Source organism: Lepidochelys kempii, chromosome 5 (genome assembly GCF_965140265.1).
Source record: "Lepidochelys kempii isolate rLepKem1 chromosome 5, rLepKem1.hap2, whole genome shotgun sequence".
Lineage (NCBI taxonomy): Eukaryota > Metazoa > Chordata > Testudines > Cheloniidae > Lepidochelys > Lepidochelys kempii.
The window spans coordinates 133,231,518-133,252,146 of NC_133260.1; the positions used below are offsets into that span (position 1 = coordinate 133,231,518).

Consider the following 20,629-nt stretch of genomic DNA (forward strand, 5'->3'; position numbering starts at 1 on the left):
GGCAATATTTTGCAATGTTGTGAAGTGTGTATCAAAGCTGATATATCAAGAACAGTCACATGTGGGTCAGTGGACAGAAGCTACATTGACTGGCTTGAGGGAAGTTTGCATTAATTCAGTCAGAAATCACAGAAAATTGATATAAACTTTGAGGTCTCAAACAATCTTTTGCTACTAAAGACAGTTACTTAGATCCTAAACTTTTTTTAATAGTCTTACCTAAAAAGTCTAGATGGATTCAACCTCTCACTGAACATCACTCTGCAAAAACTAGTTACATTTATGCAGCATTTGAGATAGGGGTGTAAAATGTTAACTAGTAAGCATTAGGCTTGCTGTTAATTGACCTTAACCGTTAACCCTGGTGGACCAGCTGCAGCTGGCCAGAGGGACCTTGGTTAAAGGTTTATCAGTTAAACAATTAAAATTATATAGTTTTTAAACAGATATTTACATCTCTAGTTTTGAGAACAAAGGGCTTTGAAACTGGCATGAGTGTCACTCTTTAGAAAGAGGCAAGTTCTGTATTGTGCAATTTTTTTGGTTTGCTCCTGGAAGCTATTCAGGGAAGAGACTTACATTTATTTGCTGTACAGTATCAGCAGATCTATTGGGCACTTGCAGTGCTGTATCCCTAGATCTCAAGGGTGAGTAAGCAGCACATTACAGAAAATTGATGCAGATTAAATGACCTACACTGCAACAAGTTGATGGCAGAGCTGGGACAAAACTCATGTCTCCCTTGCCCTACCCTTTGGCCTGCAGTTAAGATATTGTACACAGTACTAAATTACATTTGAAGGGGTATCTCCATAATATTGAACTAAGATTTTTAAAACTGGAAAGCATGGTTCAAGCCATACTGAAAGCTTTTTAACCATATCTGCAACATACACTTTAATTTATTTGGCACACTCTGTAAAATGTTTACAATTTTTAGTATGTTAAGAGCAGTAGACTGCAGTTATACATTCATCGGGCCTTACGGGTGCCATCTAACTAATTATTTGCTCCTTAGTTTCATAGGGCATAGTACACATCCTTAAGTTTCAGCTGTAGAAACTTACTTAGCTAAGACGATGTGTCCTGCCAAGAAGGATGCCAAAACCTTTGGGTGGCAGAGCTGATACTCAGTAACATTTATAGTGCAGCTGGGATGAATGTCCAAATTCTGCTGTTCATACTAGTACTCACTGTTGTGAAACCCTGGCACCCCAATATTCACCACTATCTTGTAATTAGGATATGTTTTGTACAAAATGTGCCTTGTGAGGTATCATTCTAAAAGTCTTCATCTGCTAGACAGTAATATGTCATTGGATTGTATGTGCTATTGTCATATGTGAAGTTATGAAGTTTGGTTATGTAGGTGTTACTGAACCATGTTGTGGAGGTTGAAAACCTCCACAAACAGTCTTTCAGGTAAAACAGTAAAAAGGCCAAACAATATTAATAGCTAATTGAGAAAATGTGCACAAGGATTACCCCCGGAACTGTGTGCAGTAGAAACCTCTGAGATATCGTTGCACAGTGGGAACTGTTTGACCCAGGTCCCAGCAAAAGAGCTTTCCAGCAAGTGGGAAGAAGATATACAAGGGGGATAATGACATGATGGTACCTCTCTCCCTACAACAACACACCTGGAAACACCTGAGAGCTGAGGACTGAACTGGGGGAAGTGATGGTCCCAGGCTAGAGGGATTTTTAGCCTGTGTATGAACCTGGGAAAGCCAAGGCAGCTTGTGCCTTAAGAATCTGCCAGCCTGTTTATCACTCAGGGTGAGAATTTGCTAATTCATATCCTACCTAATTTAGTGTGTTTAAGATCTGTTCGTGGTTTTGTTTATTTACTACGGTAATCTGCTTTGATCTGTTTACCACTTAAAATCTATCTTTTGTAGTTAAACTAGTTTTGTTTGGTCTAAAACCACTACGTGTGGAAATTATAATTTGGGGCAGAAAGCTGTTGCATATCTCTTTATACATTGAGGGAGAGGGTGAATTTTATGAGCTTATACCACGCAGTTCCCTGTGCAGCACAAGATGGTATAATTTTGTGTTCACACTCCAGAAGGGGGTGCATGCCTTAGCAACTGGGAGGTGCTTTAGTTCAGCCTTCCCATGCAGAGCTGATCTCCGCATCTGTGTGTGAAGCTGCAGCTCGGTGTGTCCTTTATCTGTGTGTATGATGGTGAAAGAGCAAGCTCAGAGAGCTTGGCAACTTATCACAGCACCACAGTATGAGAGGGAGTCCAGGCCGGTGGGTCAGGCAGGCTCACTTGTACCCCAGTTCCAAGTGGCACCCCGGAGGGAACCTGTCAAAACTATCTTACCAACTCTCCAAATTTTAATATTTGGAACTCTCTCCTGTTTTCTGACCCTAGAATCAACTTAGCCAATGTAGTAATGCCTTGGAGAATTCTGAAGAACTACTAGAATTTGCTGCACGGTCACTGGACATAAAGGACCCTGAGGAATTCTCAAAGGTAGAAAATTAAACTGCTGTGAATAAGGAAAACACAGTTCTGTTTTCTTAACTTGAATGGGATTTTATCATAAATCTGTCATTACAAACCGCTTAGCGTAACAGTAGTGTAAGAGGAGAGGAATCTGGAAAAGGAGCTAGTGCCTCGAGCCATAGTGCCAAGTTGGCTGTTAAAAGGTGAAAAATCAGTAGCTATATTGGTATATTTTCATTCTAAACTACCCTAGTATTGCTTTTTGTTAACTCCTGGTTTTGATGGGTTGTAACCATGACAGCTGCTATAGCCATTTGATTTAACTGCTGTTTAAAATCTTACATTAGCATCTGTAAGCTCCTCAGGGCAGTTTTTACCATATGCCTTGCAGGCCTTCTAATGTCTGGGTTTTTTGTACAAATTTCCAGCCCAATGACAGTCCAGAGACTGTTTGAGTGATTCGGTGTAGCTAATACAAACAATATATGTACGTTACCATTAACAAACTTACAATTGAGTGGGGGAAATGCACCAAGGGAAAGGTAGAGGAGTGGAAACACAATACAACTGGTAAAATGCTGGCAATCCAGTTACTGCAGCTTCAGATCTATTACTAGGATATCCCACATTTGACTTTGTCAATGTCACATACCATATTTGTTTTGTACTAACAATGCAGTGAGCCACATCAAATCCAAAACCCAATTACTTGTATTTTCTGCCATTTTAATTTTCACTTGATAACAAGGATACTGGAAATGTTCTAGTAAATAGGACAATCTTACTCTTAAAGTGACAGTGTGAGTTCTTGCTTTTTCCCTCTTGAAACCTGTTTGTTTAATTTTTTTCCCCCGAAGGACTGACAAGTTAAAAGCTAAATATCTATCTAGTACTTAAAATTTAGGGAGCCTAATACATGATGGCTTATGACTTGTCATTTCTTGACATGTTAAAACTGGGTCAGATCTTAAACAGCTCTTGAAGTATTGTACCCAAAGCTATGTTATAGCTAGAGTCAACTGGAAAGCACACAGACTTTATTAATGGAAATCATCTTACACTAATTGTAATGACCATTTCTTTTGGCATTTGGATCACAAAGTCTGCAGTATTCAAGGTACCAAGAACAAGTGTAGTCTGCTAGAATCTAGTATTTGTAACTTGCACTGTTAGCCTGGGCTGTAGTCTCCACTTCAGCTCTCTGTGAGCACAGATTTTCATGAACTGTAGGGCTCTGTTCTGGTCTACATGCTCCCACAGCTATGACAGTGGATTTTTTACTTCATTGAGCTTTAATACTTGGAAGGGGTTGCAGGGGGAGACAAGACTGCCCCTGCCTTTTGAAGTACTCATTTTTAATATTTAAGTACAGAAAAAATGAAGACCTTCTTACATTTAATTGCAGTATGCAAGAGCTAATACCTTGGAAATCTTTTTATTCAAACTAAACCCTTAGTTTAAAAACCAAAACAAAACCCACTAATGAAATCCCTTGGGAAGTAGGGCTGATTTGTAAGCTTATATTATCCTCACAATGTTCTTTCATACATGCAAAAGCACTTGGCTGCATCTGTTGTGGACACCATTTGTTGTGGACACCATGGTGCGTGCCTTAGCTTATTTTTAGGTTAAAACTGCAATACTATAATTAGGCTTGAGAAGAATCCACTTTTTAGGATGTCATGACTATTGGGACTCAGATTTCACTGTAGATACCAATCTTAAGCAACCATCCAAGAGGCTGAGAAACTGCTTGCTTAATGGAAGCATGTTTCTTAAAAAAACAGAATTACAGTCAAATGTGGAGATATTAGTTGAAAAATACAGTAAAAATTGCATACACTAAATTAGTGCATATCTCCATTGTAGGACTGTGCAATGTTGGTACTTGGCTGAATATTAATGTTGAAGCACTGCAGATCTTTACCTGACATAACAGTATACTATCTTTGCAGAACTTATTCTTTTAGCTGTGGAATATTTATCAGTAAAACAGTGCATCAAGACTGATTCTGTGTACAGCAAGTCTCTCCCCATTTTAGAGATGCATCATAGGCAGTGACTTGATGTAAGTGTTGTTAAATGAAATGGGAGCAGTAGAGTTGACTGACAAATATTCCAGCCATTGCAATTTTGTTACATTATACAGGGCACAACTTTTGCATTTATTTTCATGTGTCCATAAAGTAAAAACTTAAGAGGGGAAGATAGCAACCACATGCTATACTATCAGTAATTGGATATTTATACCTACTTGGGAACCATAGTAATGGTCTTAAGTTCTATAGAGAACTTCATTTAAATGTTTCTACTGTCCTGTCTCAGCTGTAGATGGTTGAAGTGACTCACGTCATGTACAGCAGTATGAAGCAGGCTTGGCACTGATTTGCGCTCACTGTCCAGTCAAGAACAGTCAAAGACTTTTCTTGCAAGTTTCCTGTTTAATTTTATACACAAACTGCATTTAAACTGATAAAATGCGTCAAGTCTAAATTTAAATGTCTCTTATGGCCACGCTGATGAATTGATGCAAGTCACTATTTTGACATGTTTCACGTTCCTTGCTGGGTAGAGCCAAATACAGTTTTTGTATGGCTAGCCAGCTAATGAGTCATTCAGCTTTCAATAACATGTAAACCCCATAGTACAGGGGATCTTCTGTTTGTTTTCAGAGTTAATCACTTAATTTGAGAACAGCTATCTCAATGTGGGGGGAGATGTCAAATCCTATTCATGTCTACTGCATTTAAACTATGATTGAGGATGGATTTCTTTTGTCAAAGTGAGATTTAGTGAATTAGGCTTCTGTGAATTTTTGAAACAAGCTGAAAAACTTCATCTAAATTGCTCACTGTGAAATTATGACATGGAAAAACCATGAACAGCACTAAAGACCACCATGACTGACAAGGAATGTAGCTAGGAGAAGAGAACTGGATCAACTGCAAATGTCTCCTAGCATAGTCTGCTGAGCCAGCTCATTAGATCAGCAATTCTCATTTCTAAAATGAGATGTTCATCTTCCTTCTCTGTACAGAAAACTACACTGACCTCTTTCAGGTGTTACTTTTTTTTTTTTTTTTTTTGAAGGGGTAATTGCAGGATTGAGAGCTAAATGTTTGCTTCATTAGAGAAATGACAGGATGGATTCTGGGTCTTCCCTGGAACATTCTTAAATCCTTGTTCTAGGAGAAGTGGTTTGTTTTTTGTTTTCCGTGCCACCCCCCTTCAAAAAGTTGATCCTACCTTTTTAAAGGCACAGCTATGAGGAATTGTAAATAAGAGCTGCTACATAAGACCCTACTAGGGTTGCCAAAGTAGGATCTCCTCCCTTGAGGAATGTCGTTGGTCAAACTCTCTATTTTTAGTATACTTTACACAACAGATATTTAGCAAATAAGGGCACTTAGAATGAAATTCACCTTTGCTCAGAGGGTCCTCTGCAGGTATTCTAAATTGAAGTGAAATTCAGCCTCACTGCTTTTTGTAGGTTTAAATAGTCCAACTATGTACAGCATATTGATATTCATCTAGTACAATTACAATCACCATAAGATCCCTTATGTGATATTGTAGTATAATCTCTTTATTACAAGACTTTCCTATCAAACCAATAATGTCTCCAATGGAAAGATATTTTTATGAAAACATGTTTGTAATTTACAAAAACCTTTCTCTTAGGTTTTGTAAAATACTCTTATGTCCAGAGAAATGTCCTAAGCTTTCTGGTGCTGTTCCTTGAGAGTTAATCCTCCAAAATAAAAATCTCAGTTGAAGGCAACCTCAAACCAACTAGAAACTCTAGGTGAAAGATGAATCCACCCATCTTCTCATTGTTAACTTGTTCAATAACCTTTTTATTCTTAAATGTGACCAGGCCTCCCTGTTTTCAAATGGTAAATTTAAGACTTTGATACCCGTAGATCAGCCATATTGGTTCTGGGTGTACTACAATAATAGCAGGAAGTTGAGTACTTGTGCAACTCCATATATTGGAGCTTCTGAGGAATAGATGGGGAAAATCTACTGTAAAGTAGGATTGAAGAAACAGTACAATAACTTTCAGAGGGAAATTTTCCTTTCCTCTTTGATACCTGTTCTACAAGAAGTTAAGCTTCTGACAGGTTATGGTATGGATAAACACCACTGGCAATAAAACAAGTACTTTACACTATTGATTCAAAAGAGCAGAACCTAAGTAAATGCTGCTGTCTTTGTACTTTTTTCTTTTAAATTTGGAATTATGGATGCAGGAAAGAAATTTAAAGTGATAAACTGGATATCTGCTCTTACACTAGAATCATAGAATATTTGGGTTGGAAGGGACCTCAGGAGGTCATCTAGTCCAACCCCCTGCTCAAAGCAGGACCAGTCCCCAATTTTTGCCCTAGATCCCTCAATGGCCCCCTCAAGGATTGAACTCACAACCCTGGGTTTAGCAGGCCAATGCTCAAACCACTGAGCTATCCCTCCCCCCAAGAAGAAAAAGCCCAGTAATTTGGAGTTGGTTTGGTGTGGCTTTTGAAGTTGATTTGCTCTGATCTGACTTATTACAGCATTTCTAACCATTGTGCATTAACACAAGCTTATGGAAAGAAAAATCTTACATCAAAGTGGTAAAATATTGTTTGGTGTTTGAATCTGAGCTGCATAGCTGTGGGATTCATAATCTAACTCTTCTTGCATGTTACTGCTGTTGAGACTTGCATGGAAGCACTAATTACCTTCTCTCTCTTCTTCCTGATATGCACCAAGGCTGCCAGACAGATCAAAGATAGGTACGGTACAAAACTTCTTGCTTTGTAATTGTTAATATCTTTTCACGGAACTCAAAAGTACAGTCTTAAAGGGGAACAGTCAACTTTCTGATGCTCTTAGGTATTGTTTACAAGAGTATCACAATTGAAAGATTATATACATTATTTGACAGCATTCCATATAGTCAGTTTCTTACTCTCCCCTGTCTAGCTGGTTAACCTTTCTCCTTTTGTGTGAGCCTTTCACACAGCAACAGGAGGAGGGAAATGGGTAACAACCCAGAAAGTGTGGTGAGAAAACCACGTGGACAGACAAGTGGGTGTAAAATTTGAAAACATTTTTTACAATCTATTTTTATCAAGTTGACGGTTTCCCTTAAATTCCTAAATATAGGATCCTGACTTAAAAATTTCTGCAGGCTTAATGATCTGTTTTGAGTGTGAGGGGATGCCTTGCAGCTAGAATCTTTTTCTAGCTAAGTTATTCTAGTGTTGACAAAGAATGTCTTTCTGGTGGTATCACCAGTACTGATGCCAGTGGGTTCACTGCCTGCATTAGTGACTTTTTTTTGCCAAGGTGATTTCTTTTTGGATGTGAAGAGTCTCTTCAACACATACTTAAACCAACTTTTTTAGAGTGGAAAACTTCTAATCTGCCAAGTATTTTATGATGAAACAATGTTAAGGTAAGCACATCTTTCTTCTGGACCAGGACAATCCTATTCAAAACATGCCTAGCAAACTCAGGTATATCAGTGGGTCTCAATGGAGACTGGAAGCACTTTTAAAACTTTTAGACACAAGCTGTATTCAGCATGTGGAAGACCAGCCCGACCAAGAGTTTCCAGAATATGTTGCTTCCACTGGCCCAGCAGGTTGGCTGTTGAGTAAAACATTTTCATGAGAACTAACAAGTTAATTGCCAAAGAAAAAAAGCTAGTTTCATGCTGGAATTTGTGTCCAAGGTAAACTCAGTGTTGATTGCTATGGGAAACTAAGCTTTCTATCCAAGCCCAAGCAGAAATAGAGAACCCTTAGTAGAAAGAAATTTAGGAATGGTGGTGGCAGAAGTTTTGTTTAATGTGCTTCAGTTCTTTGAACAGTAGCACGCCTCCGGTTATCCCTTCCAAGCTCATGAAGCTACTCTAGCAGCATTCAGCCACTCTGCTGCAGCCAGTTTGAACAGTGAATCTCTATACAGCTGGTTCTGTTGGCCAGACATGCAGAAGTTTCACAACTAGGTTGTAGTTATGGGAAGTTTCTGCTTGGACAACTTGTAACTATTGACAACACAAGGTTCTGTTAAGGTCAATCAAGCTGTTGTACTTTTGGGGCTTAGTCTGTTGGCTGAGCAGTGATAGCTGTGGGGCTGCTAGTGATGCACGCTGGAAAGTTGGTGATGGGGAAAATTCAAGTACTTCTGACTTAGTTGTGAGCTACAGGGCTATGGTATTGGATATTGAGCTGCTGGTCAAATTAAATCCTATTTTTGACTCTTGGGTACCGCCACTTGGAATTAGTAGTTTTTAGGATTACCAGCAAGCTGTAAAATTCTCTGCAGGAAATGCTACTTTTTTAAAAAAACTTTTGAGGATGTTCCAGTCAGGCTGCAAACTTAGAAAGAATGTAAGTCTAAAAATGGATATGGTCAAGAAGTAAAAACTCAAAACATGGATAACTGACACCACTTCACCATCTGGTCAAGACAAGATAGTTTAAGTACTCCAGTAGCGGGTGTATAATCTCGTTCATTCAGAGATTGTTTGAGAGGCCCCTGTCAGTTTGAGATTTAACTATTTCACAGCTATCACAATCCTGAATAATTTTCATAGAGTCTAAAACTGATGGCTTACAGTTCTAAAATTCCATCTTTAGGAATTCATGTTCTTATAAACATTGATACTTTAGTTCTCTTGTCCTCAAATTGAAGCTGTATTCTCCGATTTCTCTCCACTGTTTAGGAAGGTTGGCATAAAATTAAGTTTAATTAGGTATCTAAGGTTATTGTGGCGTGGGTCAGAGTTGGAATTGATCTTGTAATAGCTCAAAATTTAGTAACCTTTTGAACTGGAATATCTTCCACTTTTGATTTCCACACTATTTTTGGCAATGAAATGGCCACAGTGTGTCTGCTCTTTTCAATGCCAACTACATTGTCCTTTTCCCCCGGCAACCTGTCATCCTCTGTACTCTTTGCTTTCTCCATCAAGTCTCTAGGATCTGTTGCTGCTTTTCCCTCACTGTCTCCACTGCTAAAACCCTTTTTTGTGCTTCATTCACTCTCTATTGTAACTGTAGTTTCAGTAAGACTGGCTCTTTTCATGGGGTGGGTATGGGAAGAAGTGTTGCTCCTGTTCCTTCACAAAAACACTTAAGAATCCAATTTGCTAGCCACTTCTCAGATGTCACAGATCCCTGGGTGTGAATTTGGTAAAAATGCTTCTTTTGTCCAACTTTTGATTTCTGAAACAGCATGTCATTAGTTACTACTTTTCAGAACTTGATTTTTCTTAAGTTTATGTTTTTTAAAAAAGTGGGTAGGATAGAGTGAACATTTGATTTCAGTAGTGCATTTGACAGATGGACAACACTCCAGGGTAATGCTGTACAACTTTGTATGTTATAAGGTGCTAAAGACCTAGCTGGAAGGCACTTAGGCCATGTCTACACTACGAAATTAGGTCTAATTCCTAGAATTTGGTTTTGTAGAAAGCATTTTTATACAGTCAATTGTGTGTGTCCCCACACAAATGCTCTAAGTGCACTTAGTCAGTGGAGTGCGTCCACAGTACCGAGGCAATTGTCGACTTGCGGAGCATTGCACTGTGGGTAGTTATCCCACAGTTCCCACAGTCTCCTCCCCCATTTGAAATCTGGGTAGAAATCTCAATGCTTGATGGGGCAAAAACGTTGTCACGGGTGGTTCTGGGTACATATTGTCAGGCCCCCCTTCTCTCCCTCCCTCCGTGAAAGGAACGGCAGACAATTGTTTCGTGCCTTTTTTCCTGGGTTACCCGTGCAGACGCCATACCATGGCAAGCATGGAGCCCGCTCAGCTCACAGTAACCGTATATCTCCTGGGTGCTGGCAGATACGGTACTGCATTGCTATACAGCAGCCGCTCATTGCCTTTTGGCAGCAGACAGTGCAGTATGACCGTAGTCGTCATCGACATACTCCAGGGGGCTCTTTTAGCTGACCTCGGTGAGGTAGGTCAGGGGCTCTTGGGCAAACATGGGAGTGACTCAGCCAGGTCATTTCCCTTTAAAGTTTCTTCTCATGGGGATTCAGTCCTGCTGGCAGTCCTACTGCACTGTCTTCTAATGAGCAGCCAGGAGATGACAATGGCCAGCAGTCGTACTGCACGGTCTGCTGCTGGCAAGACGTATAAAGATAGATGAAGTGGATCAAAAGAAGAAATAGACCAGATTTGTTTTGTATTCATTTTCTCCTTGCTCCCTCCCTCCGTGAAATCAACAGCCTGCTAAACCCAGGATTTTGAGCCCTATCCTTGAGGGAGCCATTCTGTTTCTCCTTGATGCAAAGTCATCCCCTTCGTTGATTTTAATTCCCTGTAAGCTATGTTGTCAGTCTCCCCTCCCTCCGTCAGAGCAACGGCAGACAATCATTTTGTGCCCTTTTCCCTGGATTGCCCAAGCAGATGCCATAGCACAGCAAGCATGGAGGCCGTTCAGCTCACCGCAGCAGTTATGATCATTGTAAACACCTCATGCATTATCATGCAGTTTATGCAGAACCAGCACCTGAGAAACCAGGCGAGGAGGCGAAGGCAGTGCGGTGATGAGGACATGAACACAGAATTTTCTAAAACTGCGGTCCCCAGCAATTTGGAGATCGTGGTGGGCAGGTTTATGCCGTGCAATGCCGATTGTGGGCCTGGGAAACAAGCACAGAGTGGTGGGACCGTATAGTGTTGCAGGTTTGGGATGATTCCCAGTGGCTCTGAAACTTTCGCATGCGTAAGGGCACTTTTATGGAACATTGTGACTTGCTTTAACCTGCCCCAAAGCGCAAGAATACTAAGATGAGAGCGGCCCTCACAGTTCTCAAGCGAGTAGCAATAGCTCTGTGGAAGCTTGCAACGCCAGACAGCTATCAGTCAGTCGGTAATCCGTTTGGAGTGGACAAATCTACTGTGGGGGTTGCTGTGATGCAAGTAGTCAACGCAATCATTGAGCTGCTGCTATCAAAGGTAGTGATTCTAGGAAACGTGCAGGTCATAGTGGATGTGTTTGCTGCAATGGGATTCCCTAACTGGTGGGGCTATAGACAGAATGCATATCCCTATCTTGGCACCGGACCACCAGGGCAGCCAGTACATAAACCACAAGGGGTACTTTTCAATGGTGCTGTAAGCACTGGTGGATCACAAGGGATGTTTCACCAACATCGACTTGGGATGGTTGGGAAAGGTTCATGACGCTCGCGTCTTCAGGAACTCTGGTCTGTCTAAACGGCTGCAGGAAGGGATTTACTTCCCAGACCAGAAAATAACTGAGGATTGTCATAAATATAAAGGGAAGGGTAAACACCTTTAAAATCCCTCCTGGCCAGAGGGGGGAAAACCCTTTTACCTGTAAAGGGTTAAGAAGCTAGGATAACCTCACTGGCACCTGACCAAAATAACCAATGAGGAGACAAGATACTTTCGAAGCTGGAGCGGGGGAGAAAACACAGGTTCTCTCTGTCTGTGTGATGCTTTTGCCAGGAACAGAAAAGGAATGGAGTCTTAGAACTTAGTAAGTAAGCTAGCTAGATATGCATTAGATTCTGTTTTGTTTAAATGGCTGATAAAATAAGCTGTGCTGAATGGAATGTAGATTCCTGTTTTTGTGTCTTTTGGTAACTTAAAGTTTTGCCTAGAGGGATTTTCTGTTTTGAATCTGAATACCCTGTAAGGTATTTAGCATCCTGACTTTACAGAGGTGATTCTTTTTACCGTTTCTTCTATTAAAAGTCTTCTTTTAAGAACCTGATTGCTTTTTCATAGTTAAGATCCAAGGGTTTGGGTCTGTGTTCACGTATGCAAATTGGTGAGGATTTTTATCAAGCCTTCCCCAGGAAAGGGGGTGTAGGGTTTGGGGAGGATTTTGGGGGAAAGACATTTCCAAGCAGGCTCTTTCCCTGTTATATATTAGACGCTTGGTGGTGGCAGCAATAAAGTCCAAGGGCAAAAGGTAAAATAGTTTGTACCTTGGAGTTGTAACCTAAGCCTATAAAAATAAGCTTAGGGGGTTTTCATGCAGATCACCACATCTGTACCCTAGAGTTCAGAGTGGGGAAGGAACCTTGACATGGTGGCAGAGTGGTGGGATTACCTTGAAATCATTTTGAGATCAATTTGAGGTTTTTGTTTTTGTGCTCTTTTTTTTGAACAAGAAGCACAGATTTTAAAAGGGAAACTTTTTTTCCTTTGGGCTGCTGGAAAGCAGGTTTTTAGCAGAAAGCAATTAGTTTTGTCTCTGCTTGGGGGCCAGAGCAGAGACAAAAGAGAATTCTTTTATGAGCTGGAGTTTTCTCTACCTAAAGGCAGGGTAGTTAACCTCCTGCAGGGAAATTCACAAGTCTTCACAGACCTGAAGTTCGTGTTGTGTGTGTGTGTTTTTTTTTTCTTTTTTTTTACCTAAGAGCAGATAGAGGGGTTTTCTGTCTATTTGCCTGGAGACAAAGATGTTAGGTTTTTTTAAGGATTTTTCTGTAGGCTGACAACCACTGTCAGAGAACATAGATATCCAATTACAGCACAACCTATTTTGTTTGACAAGCCAAGTTTTTTGCTTGCTTATTTCTAACTCTTGGGTGTAAAGTTAGTTAAAAACCGAGGCAAACATGACAGAAACCAAGGCACAACACAAATTGGAGTTAACCAGACTGGAGGCAGCGAAAGAGGCAGAAAAAGCCCTAGGGGCTGCCCACAGGAGAGCTATGGAGGCAGAAAAGAACCAAGAGGCTGCTCACAGGAGAGCTATGGAGGAAAAGGAAAAAGAGAGGAATCATGAACTGGAGATGGAGAAGGTAAGGGCTGAGCAGAATCTACTGGATAACCCTAACAATCCTTCCCCAGCAATCCACAAATGGGAGCAGTGATGTCCACAGTATGATGAATCCAGTGATATTGTTGAATATTTTCTCACCTTTGAGACACTGCACTCCATAAAATTCCTGAAGTTCACAAGATGAGCACATTGGTTGCAAAATTGACTGGAAAAGCTCTGGAAATATTCAATAAGATGCCTACTGATGAAGCTTCTGACTATAATAAGTTCAAGGATTTGGTTTTAAAGCAATTTCAAATTACATCTGAAACGTACAGAGTAACATTTTGAACTCTTAAGAGAGCCTGGACTAAGTAATATGGCTTATCTAAACCAGATGAAGGATCTGTTAAATGGGCCCAAGGAAGGGGGGTCACTAGCTTTAATGGAATGTGTGATTTGATAGCTCAGGAGCAATTCCTGAATATGTCCAAAGAGGAAATAAAACCGTGTTTGTGGGATAAGGAAATGGACTCAGCAGAAAGTCTTGCTTCTTATGCTGATCGATACGAGCAGTCCCAGACTGCCAGAGAGGTGGGGCAAGCCAGAACAAAACGGGTGGAGGGAGGAGAGAACAACAACCCTGGTCACAGTTGGAGGGAGGGACACCCTCAGACCACACCCTACTACCAGGGGCAGCCCAAGGCCCCAACTATACACCAAGGAATACACCAGACACCTTATCGTCCTGCCACACCATTCTCCGGCCACCCACCTCGCCCCAGTGATCCGTCGGCTGGACAATGTTTTAAATGTAACGAGCCGGGGCATGTGAGGGCCAACTGCCCCAAGAACCCCAACAGATTACAGTTCATTGCACCGGAGGTCCTCAGGCCCAGATACCTCCCAGATACCCTTGGAGCGGAGGGAAACTGAGTGTGGGCGGGAAGGTCACCGCGTGGAGGGACACTGGAGCACAAGTGTCGGCTATCCATGCTTCCTTAGTGGACCCCAATTGAATTGACCCAGAGATCCAAGTGACAATTCAACCCTTCAAGTCAAACTCTTTCAGTTTGCCTACAGCCAAGTTGCCTGTCCAGTACAAGGGCTGATCAGGAACATGGACTTTTGCAGTCTATGATGATTATCCCATCCCCATGCTGTTGGGGGAAGACTTGGCCAATCATGTGAAGCTAGCCAAGAGGGTGAGAATGGTCACCTGCAGCCAGGCTAAACAAGCCATCACGCCTAGCTCTGTTCCGGAAACTTCTACCAGGACTTGGTCAGAGGTGATGGACCTGGATCCCAGGCCAAGGTCTGCAACAGCAGTAGTGGATCCAGTCCCAGAGACCCAGACAGAGCCAGTCCCGGAACCGGCAGAATAACCAGCACCAGACGCATTGCCAGCACTGAATCCAGTACTTGCAACCCCAACACCAGAGGGCCCCAGCAAACCTGAACCGGCAGCAGCCGATAACCCTACACCAGAGGCTCAGCCGGAGCCTGAACCCCAACATAGTGAACCAGCGGAGAGCGGTTCACAGTCAACAGGAACAGCCCCATCCCCTACATCGCTTCCAGAGGGACCAAGCCTAGGTCCACAATCTAATGAGGAACTGATGTCTCCAGCACCAAGGGAACAGTTCCAGACTGAATAGGAAGCAGAAGAGCGCCTCCAGGGAGCTTGGACGGTGGCATGGAGCAATCCACTGCCTCTCAGCTCTTCTAATCAATCCAGGTTTGTTGTAGAAAGAGGACTTTTTTATATAAGGAAACTCTTCCTGGTGGACACCAGGAAGACTGGCATCCTCAGACAGTTGGTAGTTCCAACTAAGTACCGGGTCAAGCTCTTGAGCTTCGCCCACAATCATCCTAGTGGCCATGCTGGGGTGAACAATACCAAAGACTGTTTTGGGGAGGTCATTCCACTGGGAGGGACTGGGCAAGGATGTTTCTACCTATGTCCAGTCTTGTGAAGTATGCCAAAGAGTGGGAAAACCCCAAGACCAGGTCAAAGCCCCTCTCCAGCCATTCCCCATCATTGAAGTTCCATTTCAGCAAGTAGCTGTGGATATTCTGGGTCCTTTTCCAAAAAAGACACAAGAGGAAAGCAGTACATACTGACTTTCATGGATTTTGCCACCCGATGGCCAGAAGTAGTAGCTCTAAGCAACCTCAGGGCTAAAAGTGTGTGCCAAGCACTAGCAGACATTTTTGCCAGGGTAGGTTGGCCCTCCGACATCCTCACAGATGCAGGAACTAATTTCCTGGCAGGAACTATGGAAAGCCTTTGGGAAGCTCATGGGATAAATCACTTGGTTGCCATTCCTTACCACCATCAAACAAATGGCCTGGTGAAGAAGTTTAATGGAACTTTGGGGGCCATGATACGTAAATGAGCACTCCAGTGATTGGGACCTAGTGTTGCAGCAGTTGCTCTTTGCCTGCAGAGCTGTACCACATCCCAGTTTAGGGTTTTCCCCATTTGAACTTGTATATGGCCATGAGGTTAAGGGGCCATTACAGTTGGTGAAGCAGCAATGGGAGGAGTTTACAGCTTCTCCAGGAACTAACATTCTGGACTTGGTAACCAACCTACAAAACACCCTCCGAACCTCTCTAGCCCTTGCTAAAGAAAACTTACAGGATGCTCAAAAAGAGCAAAAAGCCTGGTATGATAAACATGCCAGAGAGCGTTCCTTCAAAGTAGGAGACCAGGTCATGGTCTTAAGGGCACTCCAGGCCCATAAAATGGAAGCGTTGTGGGAAGAGCCATTCATGGTCCAGGGGGGCCTGGGAGCTGTTAATTATCTCATAGCATTCCCTACCTCCAACCAAAAGCCTAAGGTGTACCATATTAGTTCTCTAAAGCCCTTTTATTCCAGAGAATTAAAGGTTTGTCAGTTTACAGCCCAGGGAGGAGATGACGCTGAGTGGCCTGAAGGTGTCTACTATGAAGGGAAAAGTGCTAGTGACATGAAGAGGTGAACCTCTCCATGACCCTTGGGCATATGCAGTGACAGTAGATCAAGGAGCTGTGCACTAGCTATGCGCCGATGTTCTCAGCCACCCCAGGACTGACTGAACGGGCATACCACTCCATTGGCACAGGTAATGCTTACCCAATTAAAGTCCAACCTTACCGGGTGTCTCTTCAGGCTAAAACTGCTATAGAACAGGAGATCCAGTATACGTTACAAATGGGGGTAATCTGCTTCTCTGGCAGTGCATAGGCATCTCCAGTGGTTCTAGTTCCCAAATCAGATGGGGAGATACGTTTTTGCGTGGACTACAGTAAGCTACATGCTGTAACTTGCCCAGACAACTATCCAATGCCACACACAGATGAACTATCAGAGAAACTGGGACGGGCCCAGTTCATCTCTACCTTGGACTTAACCAAGGGGTACTGGCAGGTACTGCTAGATGAATCTGCCAAGGAAAGGTCAGCCTTCACCACACGTCAGGCTGTATGAATTTAATGTAATCCCTTTCAGGCTGCGGAATGCACCTGCCGCCTTCCAAAGACTTGTAGATGGTCTCCTAGCAGGATTAGGAGAATATGCCGTCGCCTACCTAGACGATGTGGCCATATTTTCGGATTCCTGGGCAGAACACCTGGAACATCTACAAAAAGTCCTTGAGTGCATAAGGGAGGCAGGACTAACTGTTAAGGCTAAGAAGTGTCAAATAGGCCTAAACAGAGTGACCCACCTTGGACACCAGGTGGGTCAAGGAACTATCAACCTCCTACAGGCCAAAGTGGATGCTATCCAAAAGTGGCCTGTCTCAAAGTCAAAGAAACAGGTCTAATCCTTCTTAGGCTTGGCCGATTATTACAGGTGACTTGTACCACAATACAGCCAAATCGCCGCCCCACTGACAGATCTAACGAAAAAGAAACAGCCAGATGCCTTTCAGTGGACAGAAGAGTGTCGAAGGCCTTTAACCAGCTTAAAGCGACACTCATGTCTGACCCTGTACTAAGGGCCCCAGACTTCGACAAACTGTTCCTAGTAACCAGAGATGCATCCGAGCGTGGTGTGGGAGCAGTTTTAATGCAGGAAGGACCGGATCAAGAATTCCACCCTGTAGTGTTTCTCAGCAAGAAGCTGTCTGAGAGGGAAAGCAACTGGTCACTCAGTGAAAAAGAATGTTACGCCATTGTCTAAGCTCTGGAAAAGCTGAACGCCCATATGTTTGGGGACGGCATTTCCACCTGCAAACCGATCATGCTGCACTACGGTGGCTTCATACTGCCACGGGAAATAACAAACAACTTATTCGGTGGAGTTTAGCTCTCCAAGATTTTGGTTTTGACATCCAGCACATCTCAGGAGCTTCTAACAAAGTGGCTGATGCACTCTCCCTTGAAAGTTTCCCAGAATCAACTGGTTAAAATAGTCCTTGAGATGTGGAAAATATTGTTAATCTTGGTAGGATATTTAGAGGTGCGGCTGTCTTATTAACTCTGTTTCTTCCTAGAGCTCCAGGAAGAAATCACAGCCAGCGTTTCACCCTATCTGTGATTTTTGGGGGGTGTCATAAATATAAAGGGAAGGGTAAACACCTTTAAAATCCCTCCTGGCCAGAGGAAAAACCCTTTCACCTGTAAAGGGTTAAGAAGCTAGGATAACCTTGCTGGCACCTGACCAAAATGACCAATGAGGAGACAAGATGCTCTCAAAGCTGGGGGGAGGGGGTGAAACAAAGGTTCTCTCTGTGTGGTGCTTTTGCCAGGAACAGAAAAGGAATGGAGTCTTAGAACTTAGTAAGTAAGCTAGTTAGATACGCGTTAGATTCTGTTTTGTTTAAATGGCTGATAAAATAAGCTGTGCTGAATGGGATGTAGATTCCTGTTTTTGTCTTTTTGTAACTTAAGGTTTTGCCTAGAGGGATTCTCTGTTTTGAATCTGATCACCCTGTAAGGTATTTACCATCCTGATTTTACAGAGGTGATTCTTTTACCTTTTCTTCTATTAAAATTCTTCTTTTAAGAACCTGGTTGTTTTTTCACTGTTCTTAAGATCCAGGGGTTTGGGTCTGTGTTCATGTATGCAAATTGGTGAGGATTTTTTCAAGCCTTCCCCAGGAAAGGGGGTGTAGGGTTTGGGGAGGATTTTGGGGGAAAGAAGTTACATATTTGTTAGACGCTTGGTGGTGGCAGCAATAAAGTCCAAGGGCAAAAGGTAAAATAGTTGGTACCTTGGGGGAGTTTTAACCAAAGCCCATAAAAATAAGCTTAGGGGGTTTCATGCAGGTCCCCACATCTGTACCCTAGAGTTCAGAGTGGGGAAGGAACTTTGACAGGGATGCTGAAATGCCTATAGTTACCCTTGGGGACCCAGCCTACCCCTTAATGCCCTGGCTCATGAAGCCGTCAACAGGCACCCTGGACCGTATCATAGAATATCAGGGTTGGAAGGGACCTCAGGAGGTCACCTAGTCCAACCCCCTGCTCAAAGCAGGACCCATCCCCAACTAAATCATCCCACCCAGGGCTTTGTCAAGCCTGACCTTAAAAACTTCTAAGGAAGGAGATTCCACCACCTTCCTAGGCAACGCATTCCAGTGTTTCACCACCCTCCTAGTGAAAAAGTTTTTCCTAATATCCAACCTAAACCTCCCCCACTGCAACTTGAGACCATTACTCCTCGTTCTGTCATCTGCTACCACTGAGAACAGTCTAGATCCATCCTCTTTGGAACCCCCTTTCAGGTAGTTGAAAGCAGCTGTCAAATCCCCCCTCATTCTTCTCTTCCACAGACTGAACAATCCCAGTTCCCTTAGCCTCTCCTCATAAGTCATGTGTTCCAGTCCCCTCATCATTTTTGTTGCCCTTTGCTGGACTCTCTCCAATTTATCCACATCCTTCTTGTAGTGTGGGGCCCAAAACTGGACACAGTACTCCAGATGAGGCCTCACCAATGTCGAATAGAGGGGAACGATCACGTCCCTCGATCTGCTGGCAATGCCTCTACTTATACATCCCAAAATGCCATTGGCCTTCTTGGCAACAAGGGCACACTGACTCATATCCAGCTTCTCGTCCACTGTCACCCCTAGGTCCTTTTCTGCAGAACTGCTGACTCGCCATTCGGTCCCTAGTCTGTAGCGGTGCATGGGATTCTTCCGTCCTAAGTGCAGGACCGTAGTAAGAAGCTGTTCAACTATAGGCCGAGCAAGTGCAGAATGGTGGTAGAGTGTGCATTTGGACATTTAAAGGGTTGCTGGCGCAGTTTACTGACTCGCTCAGACCTCAGCGAAACCAATATTCCCACTGTTATTGCTGCTTGCTGTGTGCTCCACAATCTCTGAGAGTAAGGGGGAGACGATTATGGCAGGGTGGCAGGTTGATGCAAATCGCCTGGCCGCTGAATACACGCAGCCAGACACCAGGGCTGTTAGAGCACAGCAGGAAGTACTGCGCGTTAGAGCTTTGAAAACCAGTTTCATGACTGGCCAGGGTTCTGTGTGACACTTCTGTTTGTTTCTCCTTGATGAAAACCCACCCCCTTGGTTGCCTCTAAATTCCCTGTAAGCCCCGCCCCCCCCGCTCCCCCTTTTCAATGACAGCTTGCTTGCAAAGGAAATAGTCACTATAATTTTAAAAAAACATGTATTCTTTATTGATTATAAAAATAGGAAGATAGCCCAGGTGGGGTGTGGGAGGAGGGAAGGAAAAGGCCACTTCAAAACTTCTTGAATGATAGCCTTCTGTTGCTTGGGCTGTCCCCTGGGGTGGAGTGGTTGGGTGCCTGGAGTTTCCCCCCTGCGTTCTTGGGCGTCTGGGTGAGGAGGCTATGGAACTTGGGGAGGAGGGAGGGTGGTTAAACAGGGGCTGCAGCGGCAGTCTGTGATCCTGCTGCTGTTCATGAACCTCCAGCAGATGCTGGAGCATGTCCGTTTGATCTCAGAGTAGCCCCAGCATTGCCTCATGCCTCCTCTGATCTTCCTGCCACCACCTCTCTTCACCTTCATTGGCTCCTTTCCTATACTCTGCTATTGTGTCCCTCCACATGTTCTGCTGAGCTCCGTCAGTGCCGAATGACTGCATGAGTTCAAAGAACATTTCATTGTGCATGCATTTTTTTTTGCCACCTTATCTGAGATAGCCTTTGGGATGGAGGAGGGAGGCTTGAAACATTTGCAGCTGCTGGAGGGAGAAAGAGTGAAGTATTTTAAAGGTACATTTTATAGAACAATGGCTATACTCTTCCACGGTGAACAACACTATTCACATTACATAGCACATGTGATTTTTGGTACAAGATTGCATTTTGCATCTTGTGTTAGAGATCACACACGCAGTGCCGGGCAACAGAATTCAGCTTGCGGGTGGCCATGGTAAGCCATAGTCTTTCAGCTTCTGCAACCTTCATAACAGCAGTGCCCTCCTCTCTCATCCCAAGCAAAG

The 20,629-nt window shown here is 43.2% G+C and overlaps 2 protein-coding genes across 8 annotated transcripts in view; one reads left to right on the forward strand and one right to left on the reverse strand.

The window, feature by feature from the left end:
- The window catches only part of FSD1L (fibronectin type III and SPRY domain containing 1 like), a 63,862-nt gene that overhangs the window by 12,798 nt on the left and 30,435 nt on the right, over positions 1-20,629 (forward strand). For all 6 annotated transcript variants that reach the window (XM_073345964.1, XM_073345969.1, XM_073345965.1 and 3 more), the window contains exons 4-5: positions 2,385-2,486; positions 7,215-7,237. In XM_073345964.1, coding sequence (XP_073202065.1) covers positions 2,385-2,486; positions 7,215-7,237 — 125 coding nt within the window. The remainder of the gene's footprint in view (positions 1-2,384; positions 2,487-7,214; positions 7,238-20,629) is intronic.
- Positions 19,812-20,629, reverse strand: part of LOC140911884 (uncharacterized) — a 35,213-nt gene continuing 34,395 nt past the window's right edge. Inside the window, exon 5 of one of the 2 annotated variants that reach the window (XR_012159181.1) lies at positions 19,812-20,368. The gene's annotated coding sequence lies outside the window, so the exon portion shown is untranslated. The remainder of the gene's footprint in view (positions 20,369-20,629) is intronic. The other variant, XR_012159171.1, reaches the window with a different exon arrangement.